Raw genomic sequence first — 25,623 nt, 5'->3', positions numbered from 1 at the left:
AAATTATTATGAGAAATTCTCTTGCTGACAGGAACTAAAGAAGACATCATGTAATGCCTGTCGCAGCTTCTCTGTATTGGCTCCTTGTTAAGAAATACAAAAAATCCTGCTTCTCACATCCTTAGATACAGGCTCACTTATTATTCCTACAGTCTGTATTATTCCTAGAGTCGTTGGATTTTCATTAGTTTGTAGTACTTGCAAATCACGAGCAAGTGGAGGTATTGCTGCTTGGATGACTTGCAAGCACTGATTACAAGTTAACCTATTTATTTTTTAAATGATCCAGTCAGTGCTTCACTATGTGGCAGCAGAGAAGTTGTGCAGGTGAGAAACTTCACTTCAATCAATCAATCAATCAAATTTTATTTGTATAGCCCATATTCACAAATCACAATTCGTCTCATAGGGCTTTAACATGGTTTGACATCCTCTGTCCTTAACCCTCAGCAAGAGTAAGGAAAAACTACTAAAAAACCCTTTTAACAGGGTAAAAATACGCAGAAACCTCAGAGAGAGCCACATGTGAGGGATCCCTCTCCCAGGACGGACAGAAGTGCAATAGATGTCAGTTGTAGGAAAACATCATCAAGATTAAAGTTTATAGCAGCATTGATGAGGGTAAACATTTTGAAGGATAACTTCAATACTATATGTCAAGCAGTCCTGCTGCAATCATAGTCTATGGTCAGCAGCCAGCAAGATAATGATCCATCATCCAGGTCGGATCCACTATAGTCCACAATCATTGTCCACTGCCGCTTATTAGGATCCCTAATCATCCGCCGACCTCGGTCGTGGTCCACCACAATTATATGATGCCAAAGCGACACAGGATCCGCCATTACCACTACGATCAGCCCGCAAGATATAGAATCCGCCATACTGGATCCTCCATTGCGACCTCTGATTCGCGATCCACAATCGTAATCCATGGTGCGGCCACAGCGGGCCCGGATCTGCGGGCGATAAAGCAAAGGGACTCAGGGAAGAGGTCAAGTCAGTAACATGTACTGATGAGATATGACTTTCTTCGATGTGATAGGGATGAAGAAGAGGAAGGAGAAGCTGGAAAGAGAAGCTCCGTGTGTCATATGTCATAAATTCCCTTTGCGTCTTAGTGTCATCAGGGGTTTTTGCCTTGTAATCAATGATACAATGATACAGGCCGAACTTGGGAGTACACTGAGGCTCAAGGTAAATCTGACGATGAAACCCATGTGGCCCATTCAGTAGGTCAGCCATCAATACCTCTATGCCTTTTTACACTTGATGCTTCACCTAACTGACCTCCTGGGATTTTCACACAAGTGTGGTTAAAAACACAAAACCATCCAGTGAGCAGCATTTGGAAACACGGTTAATTGGAGAGACCAAAATTATGTGTCATTTTAACCTTTTGAATCCGATTCACAAGAATGATATGTGGAGAGCCATAATAATACAGTGCTGCCATCATGTGGCAAAGAGTATCACTTACACCACTCACTCTGCTAAAAGTCACCACTGTTGTTGCCGTTTCCACGGCAACGGTCTCCTGTTACCTGGTGCAGGTGAGAACCAGCTAAGGCAAACAACAGGGCAGAGGAGACGCAGAGATTACAACAGAACAAATATGACCAGCCTCTTCTCCAGGTAGGAGAACTTGTATGTTTCAGATTATCCAAAGTATCCGTAGTATCACTAAAATCGTATACTTGCACCTTTTTTACTGCTGATTTGTCAAAGCCGGGACATCCAGGTGAAGAGCATGGAGCAGACAGTGAAACATGCTGAGAAGTACCTGGGTGAGATCTGCTACCTGCTGGGCTCCTATACCAGGAAGACAGCTAAGCTCAGAGACAAGGCCGACCTGCTGGTGGCTCAGCTCTTCGACTTCTCCAGCACAGAGGGCCCAGAGCTCCAGATCGGCCTGAAAAACCTGGCAGAAGATTTAGCCATGGTCCAGGACTATAGGCATGCTCAGGTCAGGAACACTGCAGTTATCCATGCATAACTGTGATTTATGTCATGACTCTTTAACACAGTATTGCCTTCATGATGAACATTTATCATTGCAGGTGGAGAGACTAGAGACAAGAGTTGTTGCTCCTCTGAAAGCTTATGGAGACATAGTGAAAAATAAAAGGGTGAGTTTGGATTTAAATATTTTCTATTATTACGAATACTAGTTGACTACTTTATTGACATGATTATAAAATGACTTTCCCTTTTCCAAGAGCAGTTTTTGGAATATTTATAGCTTAATCGTGATAGGAAAATAAATATATACACTTACTTATTTAAGAAATACTTGAGTCCAAAGGAAAAGATGGAATCCGTACAGCTGAGGTTCTCATTAAAATGAATGTACTTGACACCAATGTTGTGTTTCGGAAATTCTAAATAATCTCCTTTACTAACCACTATTCCTTGACCCCAGAATATGTCACGAGGTCCAGGAAAGATGTGAAGGAGAAGCCTTAAGGAGTTAGGAAAGGAGTAAATCTTTTATTTTTTACTAAGTGAACATTTAACCATCACTTACTCACAGGAAGAAACAACAAAAGATTGAATTGAAAATTTAAATAAAACCAATAGGATTTAAATGTTGAAATAATATGATAATGTCAAGGATATATATGTGGAAAAAACGTTACATAAGTGGAGAAAAATGTTTTTCGAGTGCATTCTACAGTCTGGGGATTAATATGACTTTTATATATGGATTTTGTTTTTAGTTTTTTTCTATGCTGAAGGAGATAAATTAGGAAGAATTGACGCTCCTTTGCTAATCCTTAAGAGAATTCGAACAGCTCTTATTGTGGTGGTCACTGAAATACTATCAGGTCATTTCACTCAGTTAGAAAGGTTCCTAAGCTAAATGGACTATTCCAACGGAACCCCTACTTTCACCTCTAAAGACAATAACATCTTATCGGTTTTCATAAAACGAATTTCATATAGTTTGAGAAAAATCATTGGACACACTTCTCTGGATATAGTACATGCACAGCAGTAATTACATGTGGCATTCACAGACAAAATTGCCTTTTAGTCTAAGAGTCTACGACCAAATTTGTATTTCAGTCTATGACCATTGTTAATGCAAACCATAAATTAACTTAAATGTTTCAGACCCTGGCGACGCAGAGAACACACACAATAATTTAGATTTTAGTCAACTTTATTGGCCTGACATCTATATGGGTTGACAAAACACAAATGTAGCATTGAAGACAATAATCAAATCATAATAAAGATAACATTGTAAAAAAAATAGACCTAGCTCCTATCGTTGTACTTCATTTCTTTTTACCAATGATTGTATTTCTTTCCTTTGCCATGATTATAAAGCACTACACCTCCTGTTGATTTTAATGTGCTATATAAATAAATCTGAGGACCTCATTTGACTTGAGAGTTTTTAGCACTACAGTGAGATTCTACTTTAATATGACCTCTATAAGTCCTTGTGATACAAATGAAGTTAAGGCATTGGGATTGAATTTTTTTCTAAATTTGATCAAACAATCTGTGCTACTTTTGTCTTCTGATGTCAATGACTTCTTCCTTGCCTTTATTTTGTATGTGGTGTAAGGTGACATTGTATTTTCCATCCAGACTGATCTGAAGAAGTTCAACACTGATCTGAACAGAGAGCTGAAGGAGCTGCAGAAGCTGGAGAAAGTCAGGCTGAGGAACCCAGCAGATCGACAGAGCATTGTATCCTTCATATAGCAATTAATTGCATTAATCACCATGTAATCATGGAACATTTATTTGATTGATTTACAAAATCTCCATAATGTGACGAACTCATAACAGCCAATCAAACATTGATCAAAAGATTCTGGAGGATACACCAAAGCTCCCCGAATTGACCAAATTTATCTGACTGAATGTTGAAGGAATATCCTCAAAATGTTACACTAGATATTTTGTGTATTTCAGTTAGATATAGCCATAAAACACGTAGTATAAACATCACATGGCTTTGATGAAGAGATGAAGAGAGCTTTCTATTTCTGTTTTTTTTTACTTCTTGAAGGGTGTCAATCTCCCGATGTTGTGCCAAAAGGTGGAGGCTTTGCACTTGGGCTCAGCCAACATGAAAACTTGCTGACACTTTCAGACAGTGTGGAATAAAATAAATTTTTCCAACAATAAAATATTATCACAAAACTGTTAAATAGCGATGTAGTGGCTCAACCAATCTAAGTCAACTCATGTCTGTCTGTGTCTGTCTGTGTCTGTCTGTATGTGGAATGCATGTATTGCCCTAACCCTTTACACTTGGAAGGTGTATTTTTTGTTGTCATCTGAATTTCAGTGGTCAGTTTGAAGCAATCAACCAACTCCTGTTTAGCGTTTTGTCTTCACAACATTCAACTTTTGCTGTAATTACTGATAATGAGTGGGATTAAAGATCATTTAAGACCTAGGGCCTGATTACCAGATCTTTGAAATAGCCACATGCAATGTGTGAAAGAAACATCATTCTGTCAATGATTCAAATGTATATAAAAGTGTAAAGAGCGATACAGCAAATTCCGTTTCATTTCATAAACAACATTGAGTATAAAAATTGCAGATAAATCAGGTATACAGAATGTTTTCAAAATTCACTCTGCCTTAAGATTGTATATAAAACATTTGCAGACAACATCCAGCACAGAAACAATAAAAAAGTGACAGTATATTGTTGAACTGATTTAGGAAGGGCTCACTAATGATAAGGCCTAATGCTCTGGAGCATTAACAAAAGCCAAGTAAACAGGCAAGTTTAAAGCAGGCACTGTTAAAGTTTGAATAAATAGCAGGTACGATGACTTGTTATCAGCTGTTCCCTTAGTTATAGCGAGACTTCTTTTTGATATGGGTCCAAAGTTGTGAAAACCTGGTTGTTTTTAAGCTGTTACATAAATGTAGCCAATTAAAAAGTTTAGGTAACTGAAAACTACAAATACTCATAAAACATGAAATTTGTTGTGAACACATTCAAATGATAACAGCATGGAGAATGACTTTTGAGAATATTTCCTTGACAATAACTATCAGTCCCAGGTAATGATTTCATGATTATCTAATGATCACATTTATGGGCCGTTTAGCCTCATAAAGACGTGAGGTAAAACTGTGTTACTGCATTTCATCGACAGGCTGAAGTAAATGCTCAGAAGGCTTCAAACAATGCTCAGCACAGCATCAGACAAGTAGAGGCGACCATCACAGACTTCCAGAGACAGAAACTGGAGGATATCAAAGTTGGTCTCTGTCTCACATGCACGCACGCACACACACAAACTGTACATCCCAGATGTACATCCTAAAGGATCAGTGTTTGATAACATTGCTCTGCTTTTTTTTGGCAGAAAATTTTCACAGACTTCATCACGGTGGAGATGCTCTTCCATGCTAAAGCACTGGAGGTCTATACACACACCAACCAGAACCTGAAGGCCATGAATGTTCAAAAGGATCTAAAGGTATTTGATGATACCTCGAGATGCTAGAGACAGTAGAAAACACTTCAACCAAATGTGTCGGATAGCAGGTGGTGAATATTGCAGTAGTAATATTTAATTCAGTTCAGTTTTGTATTATAGCACCAAATAATCCTAAAAGTTTATCTCACGGCACTTTACATAAGCTGCTTTCAGACAAGCTCTCAACTCTGGATATTATTATTATTAATATTACATTTCTTTTCAAGCTCAAAGAAAGTGTTCGGCTATACAATTTTTAATGGCTAACCACGTTGCTCTGCATCTGCTGGATTTGTAATTCTATTACTGTTTACAGCTGCATTTGGCACATTTACTTATTATCTCTATAACCAGATTATGTAGCCTGGATGCCAGACGAATTTAACCCCCGCCCACAACATTTGAGGTCGGGAAGTTCGGTCTGGAGTCGCTCCAGTGGGGAGAAATTATGCCCGGTTCGAAATCGACCGGACAAATCAGATTGTCAGGGCGGGCTTTATACGATGATGGACAGATGATCAACGGTAACGTAATCAACTACGTCATCAAAGAGCGCTTGGGTTGACTTTGTTTTCCACAAACATGCCTGCCGCTGGAGAGCTGAGATGTGTAGATGCTGCCATTGAGTCTGTTTTAGGAGACATCTACAGCGCATTAATTTTGAAAGAGGAACAGAGAAACGCGATCAAGGCATTGGTAGATCGAAAAGATGTTTTTGCCGTCCTTCCTACGGGATTCGGGAAAAGTTTAATCTATCAGCTGGCCCCGATGGTCGCGAAGAGGATGGGACACGGGAATGTCGCGTTCCAACCGTGTTATTAAGTTCTTACAGGACCGACAAATGCGATACGATTTGTTTGATGTGTTGTGGAGCTGTAATCCTAAACGGAGAACTTGTTCGTACGTGCATTCACCTTTACTGTAATTGACTGCTACACCTGCCACTTTATGCATACTGTTTTATTCTGTTATTTTGTGTTGGGCTTATTTTGTTTTACACGTAGCGACTCCCTTTGCATAAATACCTGCAGTTTAAGGAGCGGACCATGTTAATAGACGCACCAGATCCCTCGCTTGCGGACCAGTGCAATAAGACACCTGCCGTACAAGGATAATAGCAGGAACAACGACCGGACGCGGGCTGTGCGGCATTTCTCAAAAACTATAGTTTAACTCCCATCGCCAGCGGAACGAGGTAAGGAAGCTGGTCCCATTTACTTTGCTGCAGGTAGCGCGGAACGGGAGTCGCTGTCACGTTAACGCATCAGACTTGTCTCGTGGTGATTTGTTTATTTGTATTTTAACGTTTGTGTTTGGTTTTATGGATTAAAATATCGTATACTTAATGTCATTCCAGTTTTACGGTGTATTTACGGCTACGATGAAGTGAACAATAAAGAGCCGTGTGCCATCAGTAGAGAAACTGCGTCATGTTGGGGGGGGGGGCTGTTACATTAACTGTTTCTCTAAAAAATGCTGATCGTGTTGGTAAGCTCTCCGTGTATCCTTAAATTATTTTTACAACCCCTGCAAAAATCGTTTTTACTGATCTTCTACTTCTTCCAGCGTGCGAGCAGTTGACTTCTGTTGACAACAACTATGCGTCGCTTTACATACGTCACATACTACGTTGCTCTGATTGGTTGTAGGTTTATCCAATTGAGCGAATAGGAATTTTATTTCCTGGTGCGATTGCAACACGCCCCATAATCACAGCCCAATGGAGCGGTATCAGACTCACATTCTGACTAGAATTGTGAGTATGGCAACGTCAGGCTACAGATTATGTGTTAAATGGTGTGAATACAGTTTGTTATATTGTGGATCGATAGATTTCTTGATAGTGAGGAAAAAACAACAATTTGGAAACTCTACCTATGTTTTTGGAAGGAGGCATGTGACTGTCTTCTTGTCTCCACAGCTGTTTAGTGGACGGCTCATGATGTCTGATTCTCTTGCTGGGCACCTGGATACCCCTCTGAGCAGCCACTCTTCTCCCCTCATGAGCCGCTACCCAAGTCCTCCTGTAGCCTTACCCAAAGGCCAAAGCCTCAGGCCAATGCAGGCTCTCACTATAGGCCTAAACAGCAGGCAACCACTCAGTCAGTTCCCAGAAAAAGCCAGGAGGGTGAGACCTAATATCTCAGTTTCCATGGTAACATAGCAAATCAAACTTTGAGCTGCTGTCTAAAGAACATCACTCAATTAACCTGAAACTTTTCATTTGCAGTCTCGTAGTACCTTACAACGTCAAAGAGGTATGGAGGAAGCGGAACTTGAGGAGGAAGAGGAGGATGAGGAGGAAGAAGAAGACGAGGAAGAAGAGGATGAGATGTATGAATCAGAAATCGAGGAGACTCAGAACACCAGCAGACAGTCTTATGCTGCTCAATATGCCCAAATGCACAGATGGCAAAAGTAAAAGCCTGTGCATGAACACACAGACATCACACAACCAAATGTGCACAGTGCTGCTCCTGGACAGATGAACAGTTTCCTCCACACTTGAATACGTGCGTCAGCGATTATTGCTGGAGTCTTTACAATATGAATGTGTTTAACTTAAATATGTACACCTAAATTTACAGATATGTGTTTAGTTAATTTACATAGTAATAGCTATGCTATAATCTATTAATTTGTAGTCCCTGCTGCTCGGTTTAGCAGTACAAAGTTCCAAAAACATCTTCATCTGATGAATGATTCTTGCACATAATTAAATTGAGATAAAAAAGAAATGACTACAACAGATGCATTCAACAATATGAAATGCTATCTAAATGTAATGTCATTAGGAAATAGCAGTTAAGGGGACATGAAAAAGTTAAAACAAGTTGTAGGATTAAACTTTCAGACAAAATTGCATGTGAGATGGATTAATAATATGTCTACATGGAAATGTCATCAGAAGGAAATCCTTCCTGCAACTTCATCACAAATAATGTGCATGTGCCGAAATGTGGATTTCTAAGAACTTTAAATAAAAAGATTGAATCAGTTTTGATTGAGCAGCATAACTGGCACTGTGGTTAAACTTGGTTAACTATAGTACATAATGTGAAACAGCATCACCATACAAGCAGGGTATTGTCTGCACCTGTGAATGTGTGTGTGTGTGTGTGTGTACTAAATAAGAATAGGGTGATGAATTCTCAACAAACTTGGTGGTAGTATTACGCAGATGGATTAACCTGGGTGGGGAATTTTTGTAGCTGATCAGTGAAAGGTCAAGTTTAAGAAAATATTTTCTGAAAAACAAAATTTCACAAAACATTTAAGCGTTATCTATGGCTTAGTCAGAGAATGATCCTCTATGAAATTTGATGTCATAAAGATATCACAATAAAGTAGAAAATTATGTTGTGGATTGTTCAAAATAATAGTTTTTTTGGTATTTCTGTGTAGATTAGGACTATAGATATGAAAGCTCATCTACAAGTACTTTATAGTCTTATTGTAGGAATTGTAGTCATCTATGATGTCAGGAAATTATATTTTATAGGGAATCCATTAACTTTTTCAACCAAAATGATAAGAGACAGTTTTCTTTAGGTGAACCAATCATTTGTCATCATATGGTATAAATGACATCATGATGACATTATTAAGAGAATGGTTTTCACAGAATGAAAAAGTGAGCACTGCTATATTGAGGTACACACAGGGAACACTGAGGAATGCTTTGCTTTCATTCTTAGATAAATCAGGAAACTGTAGCTTTGCATACGATGTGAAATAGGTTTTTGTTCTTCTACTTCTGTAACTGCAGATCTATATTGTGAATTTGAAATGAAAAGGTTTTAAATAGTTTATAGTTTTTATCCGTCAGCAGTAATAATAATCATAATAATCAGTGAAGGAACACCTACATCACATTGTGCAAATGAAACTAACTTATATCAAAGACTTGTCAAGTCTCCTCCCACTGACCTACTTGTCAGGTATGTTTAAAGATCTCCAGTCTGCTCCACATCATGGGCAAAGAAATGGGTTTGTCACAAAAAACAGCCCGTTCTGATCTTATCCCGCAGTCGTTCGACTAAAACTGAAACAGGCTATGAAGTATTGTTTTCTTTGCAAATTTACAGTAAATCAAAGTTAACTGATTTGACCGACAGTACAAAAGAACATGTAATATTTTTACTCAATATTTACTGTGAATGTTTTAGGACAAAGGTGTGAAAAGCAAACCTCTTTGATATATACAATTATTGGGAGGACATTTAGCAGCCCATTTGGGTGTATGATTAATATTTATTTCCCTGCCTCTTGCCCATGAAAGCTCAACACTTAGCCACTGCAAATAACATAAATAAATTGTGATAACTAATAACATTGATGATAATGCTTTATATCAAATACTCATATCCACTCTGAAATCCGAACTTTTCATTTAATATAATAATTTGATAAAATATTTGCATGGCCCGTATCATAAGACAAATTTGGCTTGTTAATAATATATTTAAACCAAAAGACCCCCATACCTTGACCTACACTCACACACAGACTACACATGACTAGTTAAAACCCCTATGTTCAAGAAAATAAATGCTGTATCCAAAAATAGCGAAACTATAGTTTGGTGTGATTTTTACCCCTTTCAGGAGGTCGGAGGCTTGAATTGCCTTGAGCAAACCCCAGGCATCTTGATGAAATAGGTTTATTCTGTAGACAAGCTTTATTGGTGTCACAATCATCGTTCTTTGTGCCATTACCATAAACAATTACCAAAAAAAGAATACCAAGAATAAATAATCACTTCAGTTCACAGCCATATTTGTCAGCTTAGGAATGTTTAATATTCCATATTGTCAGAAGCTAAAACATTTGAACATAAAGGTGAGAGGAGTAAATTTCACTGAATGCATTTACATATCACTGGGCTGCATTGATTGGAAAATAGATTATACCGGAGACCAGATACACAGAGCAGGGATACTGGATATCAGAAGTACAGGTAGATAAATAACTGTTTGTTTGTTTGTGTGTGTATGTGTGTGTGTGTAAGTGTGTGTGTTCGTGTGTGAGAGAGAGAGAGAGAGAGAGAGAGAGAGAGAGAGAGAGAGAGATGCTGTCAGCCTAGTAGTACAATAAAGTCATCAGTTTCCTGAATCTGGTTAAATAGAGCTGGATTCTTCAAAGATACAAAAAATAATCTTCACAGTATTTTTCATCACATCCATGCATGTCATTGTAAGTCATCCATGGCACACTTCAAATGGCACTTAAAAAATAAAGAAAGAATAGGTTGTTTACTTTCATTGACATGGTAGGTATAAGGAAGAGTCGAGGATCACACTCGAGGAATGTCTGTTGCTGGAAAGTGTGGCTTGCTGCTGTTTTTTTCAATAAAAAAGCTCCTTATCTGAGATGAGTTCAATCTTCTTTGGGCTGCATTTATGTTGTTTTTTAATAAATTGTTTGCGAAATACCACAAATGCACCAGGGTAATACAGAAAGATATCCTGGTGGATGGAGATCACAAAACACGTCAAAACCCAGCTGAAATGATCCTGAAACTATATATTTGCACAGAGAAAAGCACAAGAATCGTTATCGCCCTCCTCATTTCCCCTTTTTTTCATAAGCAGACATAGAACAAACAAATACAAAACAAATAATCTGGCACTGCGAACTGTTGGCATCTGTCAAATCATAAAACATAAGAACAGTGGAAATGAAATAGTTGGATTTGTCGACAGGCAATGTCTTTACATAGGCAGCACAGTCAGAAGTCCCACGCTCGCTTGCAGCAGTACAGTCGTAGTATTAGTACCAGTTTGCGCGTGACTGAAGGTATAGTAGCAAGTTAAGCAAGAGTCCATGCTCCCTGTTTGACTCAGTGTCTCCAGGAGACAATTCTCAAGTTTGATAGTTAACCAACCTATAAAGTGCTTTCAAAAATAATCTCCCCATCATCATAATCATCCTTATCTATACCTTAAATCATTATATCAATTAGGGCAATGATACCGATAGGAAAGGAAGGGGGAGGAATTAAAAAGGGTCTGTTCAGGCACGAGAAAAGAGCTCTTCTCTTTCTCCTCTTCTTTGTCTTGTCTCCACAGCTTTCTGTTTCTGTCATCTTTTTTTTTACTTCTTGAAGGGTGTCAATCTCCCGATGTTGTGCCAAAAGGTGGAGGCTTTGCGCTTGGGCTCAGCCAACATGAAAACTTGCTGCTGGGGCAAAGCTGTGGGGAGGGAGGGGTGTTTCTGTCGCAGAAGGAAGTCATAGTAGGGTCTGGTCACCGCTGTGAACAGAAAATTGAATGATTTATTAAATGCATAAGTGAAATATGATCAGCTGATAAAGCTCTCTGAGCCCCTGGGTTCCTACCTTTGGGTTTCCCAGCTGGATGGCTTTTACAGGCATTCAACATGGCCTGTTTCTTCTGGACCTCTGTGAGAGAGAAGCCTGCAAACAGAAAAAGAAACACTGTAACTATTGATCTTTCTCAAAATATTCTTTCTTGGGAAAAACATGATTGATAACTGCTACTCTTGTTTTTCTTTAACATGAAACTGGCTGGACATGTAGCATCTGTGTCAATATTTGTCTGATAATTATAATGTGCGGAAAAAAAGGGATTCTAGTATTGTTTACTGTTTCCCTGCAAATGTTCAAGAACAGCAGGATACTGGTGGTGGATGAGCGACATAGGTGAGATAAATTACTTTTATATGTGCTTTATTAGTAATGCAATAGGAGTCATTGAAAAGACTGTAGAAATTAAATAAAGATAAAGTGGCAGTTAGATGCATGAAAGACAAACAAAATATACAGTCAACCAAGGTACCTTGTATGTATGTATGATATTAAAAATAATATTTATGATTATATATAAATATGAATTAAATGTTCAAGAAACAGAAAATAGGAGGCACATGCAAATCTCTAACTTTTCATGCCCTATACTGGGAGATTTGATTAAGCTACAGCAATGGTCAGTTACCAATTACCATAACATGGCACTATCATTTTTTAAACTAATGAATAAAAACTAAAAGACAATACATTTTTCAAGTAATGCAAACTAAACGAAAACAGAAAAACAAAAACCTTTACCATGGAAAAAGTTTCAACTGATCTAAGGACAATTCTCAATAAAAGAGACAAAAAGGACATTTAATACGTGCTATACATAACATTTTAACCAAAGCTGAGAGCAATGAAGAATTACTACCCAATATTACCAATACATGGAATAGTTCTCTGGATCTTGGAATGGTGAATGCAAATGATAAATAGAAGGAATGTTTACAACTCATATATGTAAAATGGCCTCTAGTTAACATATATATTCAGTTCAGTATAAATTAATGATGAGAACATACTTTAGTAGAGACAAAATAGAATCACATCAGCACATTAGATAGATGTTTAAAATGTGGCACTCAAAGTGACTCACTCATCCAGGTAAAATAAAGTAAGACTTGGGATTTATGAAGCTATGTAGCCGTGTAGAGACGCAAGATCGCCTTAAGGCACGCAACTCACAGGTTTGTCATGTTGTTATGATATAGTCACCTGTTTCCTGAATCTGGTTCAACATAACTCCATAAATCCAGTGATTTACTGTCAACATTTCTCTGATCAATATACACCCACAATCCTCTCTTGAACATACAGTAAAGTGTGAGGTGCACCTTGCAAACACTCACTAAAATGAAACGAATCTATCGGTATCCAAAACGCATGTGCAGTAAATCTTTGACCATCCAAAAAGAATTGCTACATTAACCTCTGAAAGTCTGCTGTAGGCTAAAGGAGTAGTATAATCAGCCTGTTTGATGATGAATCCGGTAATAAGACAACCTTAGTCAACTTAAAGGATGGAAATGTAAAGGACTCATCACAAGTCTAAGACAAGGAAAATAATCTCTAATTTCCAAATCTTTAACCGTACCTACAGACCGACAACACAGGGCAGAACTCTGGTGGTTTCATAGAGGGAGCTGAGGTGGAATCTCAAACACTCTGCTTGTCTTGTCTTTGAATCAGTATCATAGAGACTATCTCCCCAGTACAGTATATACTCCACATGTATGGGACAGAACAAACACCTGTGTTGGTGTGAAACCAGGTAATAGTTTGATCAACACATGTCTCCCAGCAGCCTAAGTTTTTGAAAAGTTGTATATTTACTCAGAGACCAATGTTACAGCGAAACAGAGCATTATCCATCGTATCAATGCTATCTGTCTCTGTTACATGTTCCATATGTACCGAGTAACTCTTCAAGACTGTGAGGAGATGGTGCATCCCACAAGCTGGTATGTAAATGGTAACTGGTCTGTATTTATGTTTTTCTAGTGCTGATGACCACTCAAAGTGCTTTACAGTACAGTTTTACATTAACACACACACATGCATGCAGTTCATCTATGTGTGGCACAATCTCTATGAAAGGGGACAATTTGGGGTTCAGTATCTTGAACCAGCATGTGGACAAGGGAGTAGTGGGATCAAACCGCCAACCTTCTGGTTAGAGGACGCCCAGATGTGACAAATGCCTTTCTACAAATGTCCTATAATACACAAAGGCCGAGCTCTGGGTTTAGAAGGGCTGCATAAGTTAATCAGAAAAAAAAATTGCTCATATTGATAGCACTTGATCAGCCTATATAAATATATTTACTGCTGGCAGCTCCTGACATGAAGCCCATTGAGGATAATACAGTATTAACGCAGGTTTAGTTTATTATGGGAACAGCTCTGTGGTTTGCACAGAAGCAAGCGAGAGGTTTGAGACAATGGCACTTAACCAGAAGATCACAGGTTTGATTTCAGAACTTTTATAGTGTATTCTGATAATTGGTTCATGATGCTTGAAGGATCACTAAAGTTTTAAACGGTGCATATATCTGACCTGTATCACGGTCATGCTGAATCTGCCTCCTCTCATCGGCAAAGGCTCGGAGCCAGCGTTGTTTCTGTTCAGGCTTCTTGGCACAGAGGAGGTGGACCTCATCACCAGCCACTGATCGCAGCTTCAGGGCGTTCTTCACACTGATGTTAAAGTCTTTCTCCTTGCCGTCCTCCACATCCATCACCTCCATGTTGTCCATGTCCATCCGACCCTTGTAGTACAGCATGTCCCGCCGTAGGAGGTCCTGCAATGATAAGAATGGCAAATTCATCCAGGGCCTGGGGGAGATTTGGATCAAACCGCCAACCTCCTCAACCTTCACAGCCACACCATCCCAAACAATTAAACAATCAACTATTAATAGGGGAGAGCGGGGTAATGTGAGACATCGGGTAATGTGAGACACCCCCTGTATCTAGGCAACGGTACACATTTGTGGTCATGTGACCATTATGTTTTCAAGCCCCTCCCATTCCCCCCTTGCCATGAAGGAGAAGTTGGTCCTGGTGCTGTGGTAATTATGTTTTTTCACAAAAATATGTTTTTTGCATGTAAAAGTAAATTTTCTTGCTTTGAACTTAATCAACTGTTGTGTCAAAACAAATTGATTCAGGTAGAAACACTTATATCATACATGTTGATGAACTTCCAACATATAAAACCATGTGATTGATGCTAGCTGAAGATTAGCCTGAATTGCTAAGAGATGTTGTTTTTTCTAAAATGTTGGCTGTGGGGTATTGTGAGACAAATGCTGTGGGGTAAAGTGAGACATGAAGCACAAGTTAAGTTTAGTCTTAAACATATTTTAGTGTAATATTACATTACATATGTTTTATTTTTTATGTCATAAACATTGTAGAAAAGTCATCATGCCAAGAAACTACACCAGGAAGACAACCTGGGGCCAAACACGCCTCGCAGAGATGGAGAGTGCAGCCGCTGAGGTCAAAAGAAGGAAAGAAGTCCTTAAGAAAAGCTGGAAGGGATAGAAATATTGACAAGGCAAGCCTCAAAAGATTCATAAAGAAAAATGAGAAAGGGGAAGTAAAATCAGTAGCCTGGGGTGCAGTAGCTGAGGCAAAGAGAATATTCACAGATGAGATGGAGGAGGAGCTTGCCAAACACTTGAAACAACTAGCTGACCAGTTCCATGGCCTTGCTCCAGTTAAGTGCCGTGAACTTGCATTTGAATACGCAGAGAAAAACAATATCCCTGTCCCTGCCAAATGGACAGAGAAACAATGTGCAGGTAAGCTAGGGTGTGCAAGAGATCACATGAATCATAATAATCATAAGTGTGCTTAATTGACCAATCCCCATGATTCTGTTACTAGTCCAATATTAGTTTTGGTTGTCAATCTAGCTGTCAGGATTTAACTAATACAACATGTGTTGTTATGGTAGTTCTAAAGTGGAAAAAGTAAGTGGATCACTTTACCCCCTTGATTTCTCTGGTCTGTCTCACTTTACCCATTAGCTGGGGTAAAGTGAGACAGACCAGAGAAATCATTCAATGGAAATATAACAGTAAGTCAGCTGTTTAATAGGGCCATCCATTTCCTGGATTTTCTATCATCGGCCAGACGAGTTCAGTGCTCGTTTTGAAAATGCCTTTCGCTGACTGTAAAAGTCACCTGCAGGAACTGAGCTGCGTGAATACACAGCGGTTCTACATGTCTGCATAAGCTAACAGGGAATTGTCCCAGTGGACTCACTGTCCTCTCATAACCAAGTTAGTTGATACATGTTAGACTAATGCAAAAGTAGCACATCTCCCCCGACCCCCTTTGCAGGCATTAATCCCTGGAAGCAATACTGAGGCCAAGACAGCAGTGCAAATGGTAAATGGTAAGCAGTGCAAAACAATGTAAGGTGACAAACAGGCTGAGAACTTTCTAGTATTCTAAACGGAAAGTAAAACATCTAGTAAAATACTGTTTCAAATGTTGAGGCACCTTTTTGCAGTACACCATCTGATGGTCAAAAAGGAAAAACATTCTCTGTTGACTCTTGACCTGAGGCTGAGACAGCTTGGTCAACTCCCCTGAAAAGATGAGATCAGAGCTCCTACTGAGGATGTCTTCACCCTGCATGAGTCCACAAACACAAACAAATACACTGTTAGTAAAATCAGCGAGAGACCATTTCTGAACAAGGCAACACAGATGCTTCGTGCCACACCTCCCAGTCCTCTATGGAGCTCTGCCAATGGGCGATCTTGTCAATATTCTCAAGGCGCCGCTTCCTCTCATTGATCAGCCTTGCCACGTTCTTCATGGCGTTCAAGGCTGCCTCCACATCTTGGTAGTCTCTAAAGATCATAGAGTGACATGACGTTTAAAGTTGTATTCTGTATATCTGTTATAGTTGAAAAATTCAACACAAAATCGAAGATCAAGGATGAGTTGTGTTTCCAAAACCTGAAGTATATCTAAGTTTAGAACATTTTTTAACACAAAATGTTCACTCATTGTGGATTAATCCAATGGAACTACAGTGACTGGCTGTTTCAGGAAAATTATATTTTTAGATCAAAATAATAATAATAATAATAAAATATGTTTTAGCTGGGCTTTTAACCCATGCTTAATCTAGAAAAATCTCAACCAACTACAACATGAACTTGAAATCCACAAGATAATTTATTTACCAAATATATTTCTTGGAATTTACCAAATGATACATAATACATGTGCACTACACACATAGAAAAAGAGAAAGTTGTTAAAGATTGATATTTATTACAGAACACAGCAGTCCTTGAAGCAGACGCTAACCCTAACCCTTATCCTCCAAGCCAGAATCAAATAACATTTGATGTTATTGGGACAACATACATTTTCAGGTAAAAAGAAATGATTGGGTATACACAATGTCTTATGTCTTGAAAACATGATCAAATGTATAAAAGTTAGAATTTCAGAGACCAATCAATCAAATGTTATTCAGAAATCACAATTTGTCTCATAGGGCTTAACAAGGTGCAACATCCTCTGTCCTTAACCCCTTATCAAGAGTGACAGGTGGAAAAATATCTATAAACCTTAGAGAAAGTCACATCTGAGGGATCTTCTCCCATGACAGAAGTGCAATAGATGCCAGTAGTACATATCAATAAGAAAGGTTTATTATTTCTTTGTAGTTCAAAGATTATCGATATATTTCATAAAAAATATTAACTGAAGACAAACAAATCTAACTTCATGTTGCTTTCAAAGTGTTTTTCACCTTTCTTGTGTTCTGAAAAAGAAAGTGAGATATAAGTTGAAAACTGGATGAAATTTGCCTCTGGAGTTTGTCTTAAGACATCCTTTTTTTCCCCGTCAAACTAATGTATTCCAGGATATGTATCTCATAATTATGACTTAGCATCTCATTATTATGAGATAGTATCTCATTATTATGAATTAGTATCTCTAAGTCATAATAATGAGATACTATCTCATAATTATGAGATAATAAGTCATAATAATGAGATACTATCTCATAATTATGAGATACTAAGTCATAATAATGAGATACTATCTCATAATAATGAGATGCTAAGTCATAATTATGAGATACTAATTATTTTTTTCTTCATCAATGTGGCGGAAATGTCCTTCCATATTGGACAGACATCCGGCCACATGAATAATAACAGGCATAATAAACGTTTACCCTCAAACTCTTTGTTTCTGTATCTGTATCTCTTATGTTGATCACTGGCCCTCTCTTATCAAAAAGAAAAGGTGACATCTGCACCTGTGTGCCAGTGAATGTCAGAGAGAGATTTTGCAGGCACCTGTGCTGTGGGTTGGTGTATTTGAGCAGCTCGGCCAGCTGGAGTGGGTACTTGCAGATCTTCTGAACCGGGGTAAGCAGGAAGCCATCCAAGGAAATGTCGATCATCTTCTGGAGTAGTCGACAGGCTTCAAAGAAGAATACGTACTTGTTGACTTTCATCAACCTACAGAGCTGGATACAGGCATTGGGGTGGTTGTTACAATACTCCGAATAGATCTGGAAATCTGTTTGCTACACACGGAAAACAAAACACAGAACAGACAGACAGTTTAAAGGGAAGGTTCGTCGAAAAATTCGAACTCACTCAATATCACTGCACACAAGGTCTGGCCCAAAGGTACATGCTACATCTGCTAGCATCACTTCTTCCGGTAGAAGACTTTTAGGCCTAAAACACGATGTAAATGATGGTGATTCAAGTCAAATTTGAATGTTCGGGCTTATGGACACTTATGAAGAGCACACAAGCAGTATGTAGGTATTTTATGTTTTTTAAACTGTATTGGTTTTTGATTCAGCAACACTGTTTACCCCTGAGACTCTTGAGGTGTTTTGTGGATTCAAACACTTCACCCACCCCTCCATCGGCTTAGTGGTGAGTAGATAATGATGTTTTCATTTTTCAGTGAACTATATATTTACATGGAAATTGATCGCATCTTTCACTCAGTTGTTACTTTATTAGGACCAATGTAGTTGAATATAAGCCTACACTAATCCTCAATAAGGATTATAATGTTCAGATTGTTGTAACTTTGTTTAAGAGTTGTTGATTCAACCGTGTGTGGAGGATGAATTCTGTAATGCTGTGCAACTGCACTGCATTGAACAACTAGTTCAACAGAACCACATACTGTATCCTCCAAAATGAATCAACACAAAAATGGAAAATGGAACATTACCATCTTCACGAGGGATTTATTGCAGGTTGTATTAGACTATATAAGCTATGTGTTTCTAATAAGTAGACAACTGAGTTAATATTGATATTGTCTTGAGCTCAAAAGATAATCTTGTTCCAGCAAGAAAGGTTTTAAACCAACAGTTGTGTGTTACTTCTCTCATACCCTCTGATAGCACAATTCCTATTACTACTGTTGAAATTTAATTTAATTTAATTTCGCAGGGTCTCTGCTTTCAAGCTGTTTTGTGACTGAGCTTACATGTTCAAGGAAGCAGCAGCCAATCTCGCTGAGGTGCGGCTGCTCCTTGTTGAACTTCTTCTCCAGGCCTTTCAAGAACTTCCTCTGGAATCGGTAGATCTCTTCAATATTGCCAAAGATGGTTCGAAGCTGCTCCTCATTGAACATGTCTGTTCTCTTACGGCACTGTTTGATGTGACCCTGAAAAAAACAGAAACAGGATTCTTATAAGCTGCTCACTCCAGTGTTCAAAAGCCATCTACATAGATTGCAGATTTTTCGTTAAGATTGTCTATGTTACTCAAAGTTTGCAAAGTTATGTGTTTTGTTGATGGCCTTCATTTCCATGTAAATAAATTTGCTTAAGACAGGAGAATGTGTATATTTATCCTTGCACAAACATAAGCAGAGTGAGCCAATCGAACCACAGCCTTGACACAATATTTGTGAAATGATCTGGTCAATGGTTCAGGTTGTTTAATTGCATTGTGTTAAATGAGGTCAGTTACATTTTCAGCTATACCTGTGTAAGAAGTAATACACAACGTGGCATTACATACTGGCAACTGTATTATTTACATAACCTCAGAATGCCCGGGCAAAGTTTGTGTTAAAAAACTAGGTCATTATTAGGCCTATATTCTTCTACAGTTTTTTGCCAAAACCCCTGTTAGCTTTTCAGGATGTTTTTTAGATAACACTATCTACTAAGCTCTGTGGAGTGTGACCAATAAAACCAGGGTTTGGGGCGGAAGAGCTAACTTATGTGATGGAAGAAGCTGAAGACTGTCACATCTCTGACAGTCATCACAACTCAAAATGTTCATAGTTCAAAGATCTAAAAACACCAAAAACAGATCTCAAAGTACAAGTTAGTCAAGGTCGTGTTGTGTTTTGAACTCAGGAGCTTGTGTGTGCAAGCCTCACTGCTGTTTACTATGAAGACAGAGCTGCACTGTAAAAACTCAATTGTTATAAGAACCATCAACCACTTCGAGCATCTTTATGACCACTTTACCGCAGAGCTCCTGCTGCTCACATGGGCCTGACAAAGTGTAATACAACACTGGCCTCTGCTACTTTCGATTCTATACGATCAAGAATTGGAATAAGACTAAAAATCGAATGTTTTGTATGTTTGTATGTTATCATTTATATTTTTAATGTTTGACTTGGTAATTTAATCTAAACCAAATCAGTACAGGATATCCTCCTGCATCTTTTGAATCTTTACATTAACAAAGTATTTTGAGGATTTTATTGTTGCATCCTTTAAGGTTCGATCTCCTCCTTCTCCTGAAAACATCACATGAGCTCATATGAGACTCAAATTATTGGTTAGGTACGATTCACCAGTTAGATAATTAATAATGAAGCATTTTATCTAATAATTTTGAGCTGTGAAAAAGGTTGGACTTGAACTAAGACTGGTCAGTTAATCAGACGAGTGTTTTCTATGTTCAAGGTAAAGCAATGTTTGGTGGAGCAGATGTATTAACAAGACTCTAAAGGACAACAAATCTTCCGCATCATATTTCCACTTGATGTAATGCAGACCTCACAGATGTCTTTCAGGTGCTTGATGTAGTCTCTCTCTGTGCTCATTATCTCATTGATAACGTTGGTCCTCATCTGCTCTTTGCAGGGTAAACCAGGTCCCAATAACAGGCCCAGAGCCGCCTGGTCCTTCTCACCGGTGTGCACCTCCTCCAGGTGGGCCAGATACTCCTCCATCGGCTCGTCCTGATTCACACGCAACTGAGGAGAACACATGAGACTTTAACAAGAATTCTTATCTGCCCTAAACATTTACTGAACACATCTTTTATTTTCCATTCTCTCCTAAGAAAATCGCATGGGTGTACACAACACTTCATGTTCTTCCATTTTAAGTCTAAAGTATGCATTCCTAAATCACATTGTGTGCTTACATCTTGCCACTGGTGAAATACACAAAAGAGCGAAAGTTGGTGGGAGCTGAATTTGGTGCCTCTCTGACTGGAGCATCTGAGTTAGATATGAAAGTCGCTAAGCATAGACACTACAATGTACTGTTGGTTGTTCCTTGATCTATAACCTGAACTTTGGTACTGCTTAGAGAGAGAAGGGAGTGTCTGTCGAATAAGACAGGCAACATTCTCCTGTACAGATATGATGTGAAATATACAATATATATAATATATAGTGGCATATACAGTAATATGTGAGGATGGTCAGAAATTCCTCAAAAATAAGAAGATCAAAAAATACAAAACAAAAAAACCAACATAGGTCTAATGTAGCATATTATAGGAATACAGATTACAGGTTGAGGCTTCATATTACTCAATCTGCCACTACTGCAGCAGCTGCAGTCATTAATCAAACAGAGCGTTTGAATGCCGTGTGTCTTCCAGCAGCAAGGACAGAATTTCTTACCCGCACAAAGCTTGCAGGAAACCAGCCCTCGCTGTCCATGATGCGGCCCCACCACCACTCCTTGTTAGTGGCATCCACTACTTCGATGACATCACCGGCCTTGAAGCCAAGCTCCTGGTCGTCCATGGTGACATGGTCCCAGAGTGCCTCAGCATACACCACACTGCCATCACTGATCAGCTGCAGAGGAAGCAGAACAGAGAGGACACAGGTCAGGATTGTGTTAATTTATTTCTAGTTCCAACATATGGAACTAAATGACATGATATAGTAAGGACTTGCCACAGGGCACTGTTAGTCATCCAGTGAAAGTCAAGGGTCAACTAGCAGCCACTATAAATGTCATAATTTCAGTACAACTAATTCTTCAAACTTTTTAAGTTGAACCAGTTATCTTCTGCCATCCTTTCTCACAAGCTGAGCAGTGTTTGACTCGGATAATTGAGGTTAGAGGGTTGTTTACGAGCTGATCCTACATCCAACACTTGGCTGAAACATTAAATAATATAGTTATGCATAAAATACAATTTTACTTTGGAAATAATGTTTGGAAATAAAACACACAAAATTAAGTATTCAAAGATTTCAGGCACGATTGGCACTTTTGTGATATGATAATGGGTGTTGGAACACCGAGAGGAACAAGCAGACATTTAGCACACAAAGGTCACTCTGTGGCACTATGATGTATGACTGTATGTGCCATTAACCTAACATAGGCTGACTAGGAATTTATTTAGGATTTAGATGGAGATAAAGTAGAGGGAAGTTAAAATGCATGAGATAAAGGAAGAGGAGTGAGAACAGGGGGAGACCAGAAGGAGGTGGAGTCTGTGATACCGATAAAGACACTGCAGTGGTCATATTTCACACCGACTCATATGAACCACCAGTTTTACTGCGTCAACATGGTCCCAGGCTCCACAGAGGCCATCCATTATGCTGCTCAGCTTCTTACTCCTGCAGAGGCAACCCAGATCTTGCTGGACCACATCAGCCCTGCATCTTTCCCCTCTCCAACTGGGTCTCTTTCAGGGACAGAGCAGAAAGTCTGGCCTCCTTTTTCTCTAAGTGATCTGTCTCTCTGCTCTACTGATCCATCATGGCGACAAAGAAAACAGATGATGTGGCTGTTGCTAAGCAACACACCCACACCATCTTGCCTCTCTTTCTCTCTAGATTCACACTATATCCTTTCATTAAATGTTGAGATAGCAAACCACTACGTACAGGCCAGACTATTGTCTTTATGTATCATACATTACAACAGTAGCTGGTTAACAGGCAAACACACACACACACACACACACACACACAAGCCTTTTCTGTGCACACATACAATAAACACACATGAGGGACCTAAAATTATGCCTGTAAAAATAAACAACCTATGCTCATGGTCATAAAGCTTCAGAAACACAGCCTCAATGGCAACCTGTTTCCATCATCCAGAACGATATACGAAAATCCCATTATTTATGCTCTGTCCTGCCAGTCTGGATGCCAGATTCATCTAACATATGTTAAGAATTTAATGTGACATTCAGTTTACAAATTGTTTTCCTCATTCAGATTGTTTTCCAAATCTAGATTTTAAATGATTATTGCATTTTTTTTTTACAAAATTAATTAATTAATTCAAAGAAAAACCTGGTTATTGTGAGGAAAACACATCAAATACATATGCTTCCACTCATTGGCAGGTATAAAAACAGTGAGCAGGCCCTGCTGATTTTTCTTTCGTGTAAAGCAAGAGGAAAAGCTCTAAATATCTTTACAAGAAAGTGTATTGCTATTAGTGATCACCTTCAACCTATGATGAAACATTAAAAGCTTTTGGACTGATGTGTTGGACAGTGTTCTAAACCACATTCATCTAAACACAAAATGAGGGAATATGAAAAGAATGCTATTCATCCCTCCTGTAGAGCTACAGAGAAACGTGCATTGATTATTTGTGTATTTATTTCTGGAAATTTAAAGTGACTTCTTCTTGTTACACTTTTAATTCACTGTTCTCCAATACTAATCAGATACATAGAGAGGGATTTTAATAGAGGGGAAACTGGTTGCTCAGTATCTCTGTGAAGTAGAAAGTTCCCAAAAATGACCCCTTCAAGGAGATAACAGTAGGACTGATATTCATAAGACTGCTAAGTATTGTTTTGATGTTTGTGATAAAAAAAGATTTGAATCATCAAATACCTCCTGAGGCTGCACATGTTGGTTGATTCATTGGTAGGTGGAGACATAATCCCGAAAAGATTAGTAGTACCTTCTACGTGATACTTAAAATAACCATAATTGTGATAGATTGATGCAAAGAAAAAACAACAAAACATCAGGCACTTAATTTATTTGCCATCACTATCACACTACTAAACTGTATACTAAATTATGAATATATGAATTTTACCAACCGCTGATTGTACCAGTACACATTTACCAGCCAATTTACAATAAATGTATCCCTAATTAGGTTTCAAGATCCTAAATATAAATGTAAAGCAGTGTTATCTAAATTTCAGTTATACATATACTGTATATTTTTCCAGAATAACAAACTAATGATTAAGCCATTACGAACCTTTTGGAATTTAAATGTTAAACCTCTGCTGTTGGCAGAATCATTTAACACCTGCGTCAGTGGTCTGCAGTTCTGTGTATGCTGCAAGGAAACAAGTCACTGAGCTGTCAATCAAGATAAATAATGTCCAGTTTGATTTTTTTCTATATTCTGTAAATAATAAAACAGAAGCAGGTATATAGTATAGTATAAATGATAGTTGTTATTCAAGACTTCTAAAAACATTGGCTGTTAGGTAGGGGGCTGGCTCACATTGTAGATAAATATTTAATTAAAAATATAGATTTTTTTGATTAAATATTTCCCATTGCTCATGTATTATAGTTTTGACAGGAGTTGCTACCATCAGTGAAACCTAACAATTTCCACACAAATGTTTCAAATTAAAATGCACATTAATGAAGAAAATGTAAAAAATAAATGCTTAGCTTACATTCACAGCAAACTAATCCTATGAAGATACAAGTTGCCGTTAATAAAGGCCTTTCCCCCAAAGTAATATCTCAATGTAAATATGAAAAAGACCTGGGTTACTGACAGAAAAGATAAAAAGAAAGTAATGCTCAACTTTTGGAAGTGAATCTGTAATATGTGTTCTGTGTTCCTGTTACACAGTTGATACAAACATGATATTTTAGTTTTTGATTCGGAACGATTCAAAAACAATTATGAAAATCCTTGCTCTCATATTTCATGTATGTGTAAAAGTAAAGTAATTCTGACAGGTAAAATTGATATAATTTTTTTAATTTCTTATTTGTTACCGCGGTATAGTCAGTTGTTATGTGGATTAATTCCTGTAATGGTGCAACGGTACACAGTCCATTTGAATATCCATGTATTTAAGTGTTCGAGATGATCTATGAAGATCGATCCATCTAATATTTCCATATGGAGATTATTGTAATATTATCTTTCTATCTTTTGGCTCTATTCATTCACTTCAAATATTGTCACATGAGTCATCTCTGTTTACCTGAAACACTCTACAGACTTGAACAATTAAGCGACATCAACTAATGTCAATTTCCAAGTGCTCTCCACTCTGAATATTAGCTTCTGTATTCACAAAAAAGAAGGAAATCCAGAGCATTATATTATATTATATATGTTACATTTGATGGCAATCGATTATGATATATCGTACCAAAATTTGTGATAAAAAAGAGCGGGTCAGTTTAGCGCACACATGAATCCTGTCCAGTTCTGTAGAAACAGCCAGGTTGTATGTTCACAACACAATCAGCCAATGTTAGCTAAGAAGATCTGTAACAGGGTCATCAGGAGTATGTTACATCACCTGAAAGCCCTCTATTACACCACTGTTGCTTTTTAGGTTCCTACAA

At 38.2% G+C, this 25,623-nt stretch overlaps 2 protein-coding genes across 3 annotated transcripts in view; one reads left to right on the top strand and one right to left on the bottom strand.

Annotated features, from left to right (window-relative positions):
* The first annotated feature begins 1,615 nt into the window (after window positions 1-1,615).
* Window positions 1,616-8,472, top strand: LOC128426063 (CBY1-interacting BAR domain-containing protein 2). Its single transcript, XM_053412925.1, has 9 exons — window positions 1,616-1,635; window positions 1,729-1,966; window positions 2,061-2,129; window positions 3,604-3,705; window positions 5,041-5,046; window positions 5,142-5,246; window positions 5,355-5,468; window positions 7,390-7,596; window positions 7,699-8,472. The coding sequence occupies exons 1-9, from the start codon at window positions 1,616-1,618 to the stop codon at window positions 7,888-7,890; spliced, it is 1,053 nt and encodes a 350-aa protein (XP_053268900.1). The 3' UTR covers window positions 7,891-8,472.
* Window positions 8,473-10,247: 1,775 nt separating this feature from the next.
* arhgef4 (Rho guanine nucleotide exchange factor (GEF) 4) overlaps window positions 10,248-25,623 on the bottom strand; it is a 134,843-nt gene continuing 119,467 nt past the window's right edge. For both annotated transcript variants that reach the window (XM_053412363.1, XM_053412364.1), the window contains 9 exons: window positions 21,691-21,870; window positions 20,830-21,030; window positions 19,294-19,473; window positions 18,129-18,361; window positions 16,526-16,655; window positions 16,300-16,431; window positions 14,342-14,585; window positions 11,809-11,886; window positions 10,248-11,722 (listed from right to left, as the gene is read on the bottom strand). In XM_053412363.1, the coding sequence (XP_053268338.1) occupies window positions 11,565-11,722; window positions 11,809-11,886; window positions 14,342-14,585; window positions 16,300-16,431; window positions 16,526-16,655; window positions 18,129-18,361; window positions 19,294-19,473; window positions 20,830-21,030; window positions 21,691-21,870 (1,536 nt within the window). In that variant the 3' untranslated portion in view covers window positions 10,248-11,564. The remainder of the gene's footprint in view (window positions 11,723-11,808; window positions 11,887-14,341; window positions 14,586-16,299; window positions 16,432-16,525; window positions 16,656-18,128; window positions 18,362-19,293; window positions 19,474-20,829; window positions 21,031-21,690; window positions 21,871-25,623) is intronic.

The sequence above is a fragment of the Pleuronectes platessa genome, chromosome 20, assembly GCF_947347685.1.
Source record: "Pleuronectes platessa chromosome 20, fPlePla1.1, whole genome shotgun sequence".
Lineage (NCBI taxonomy): Eukaryota > Metazoa > Chordata > Actinopteri > Pleuronectiformes > Pleuronectidae > Pleuronectes > Pleuronectes platessa.
Note: the sequence above shows the minus strand (reverse complement) of the source record. Positions and strands in the feature narration are given on the sequence as shown.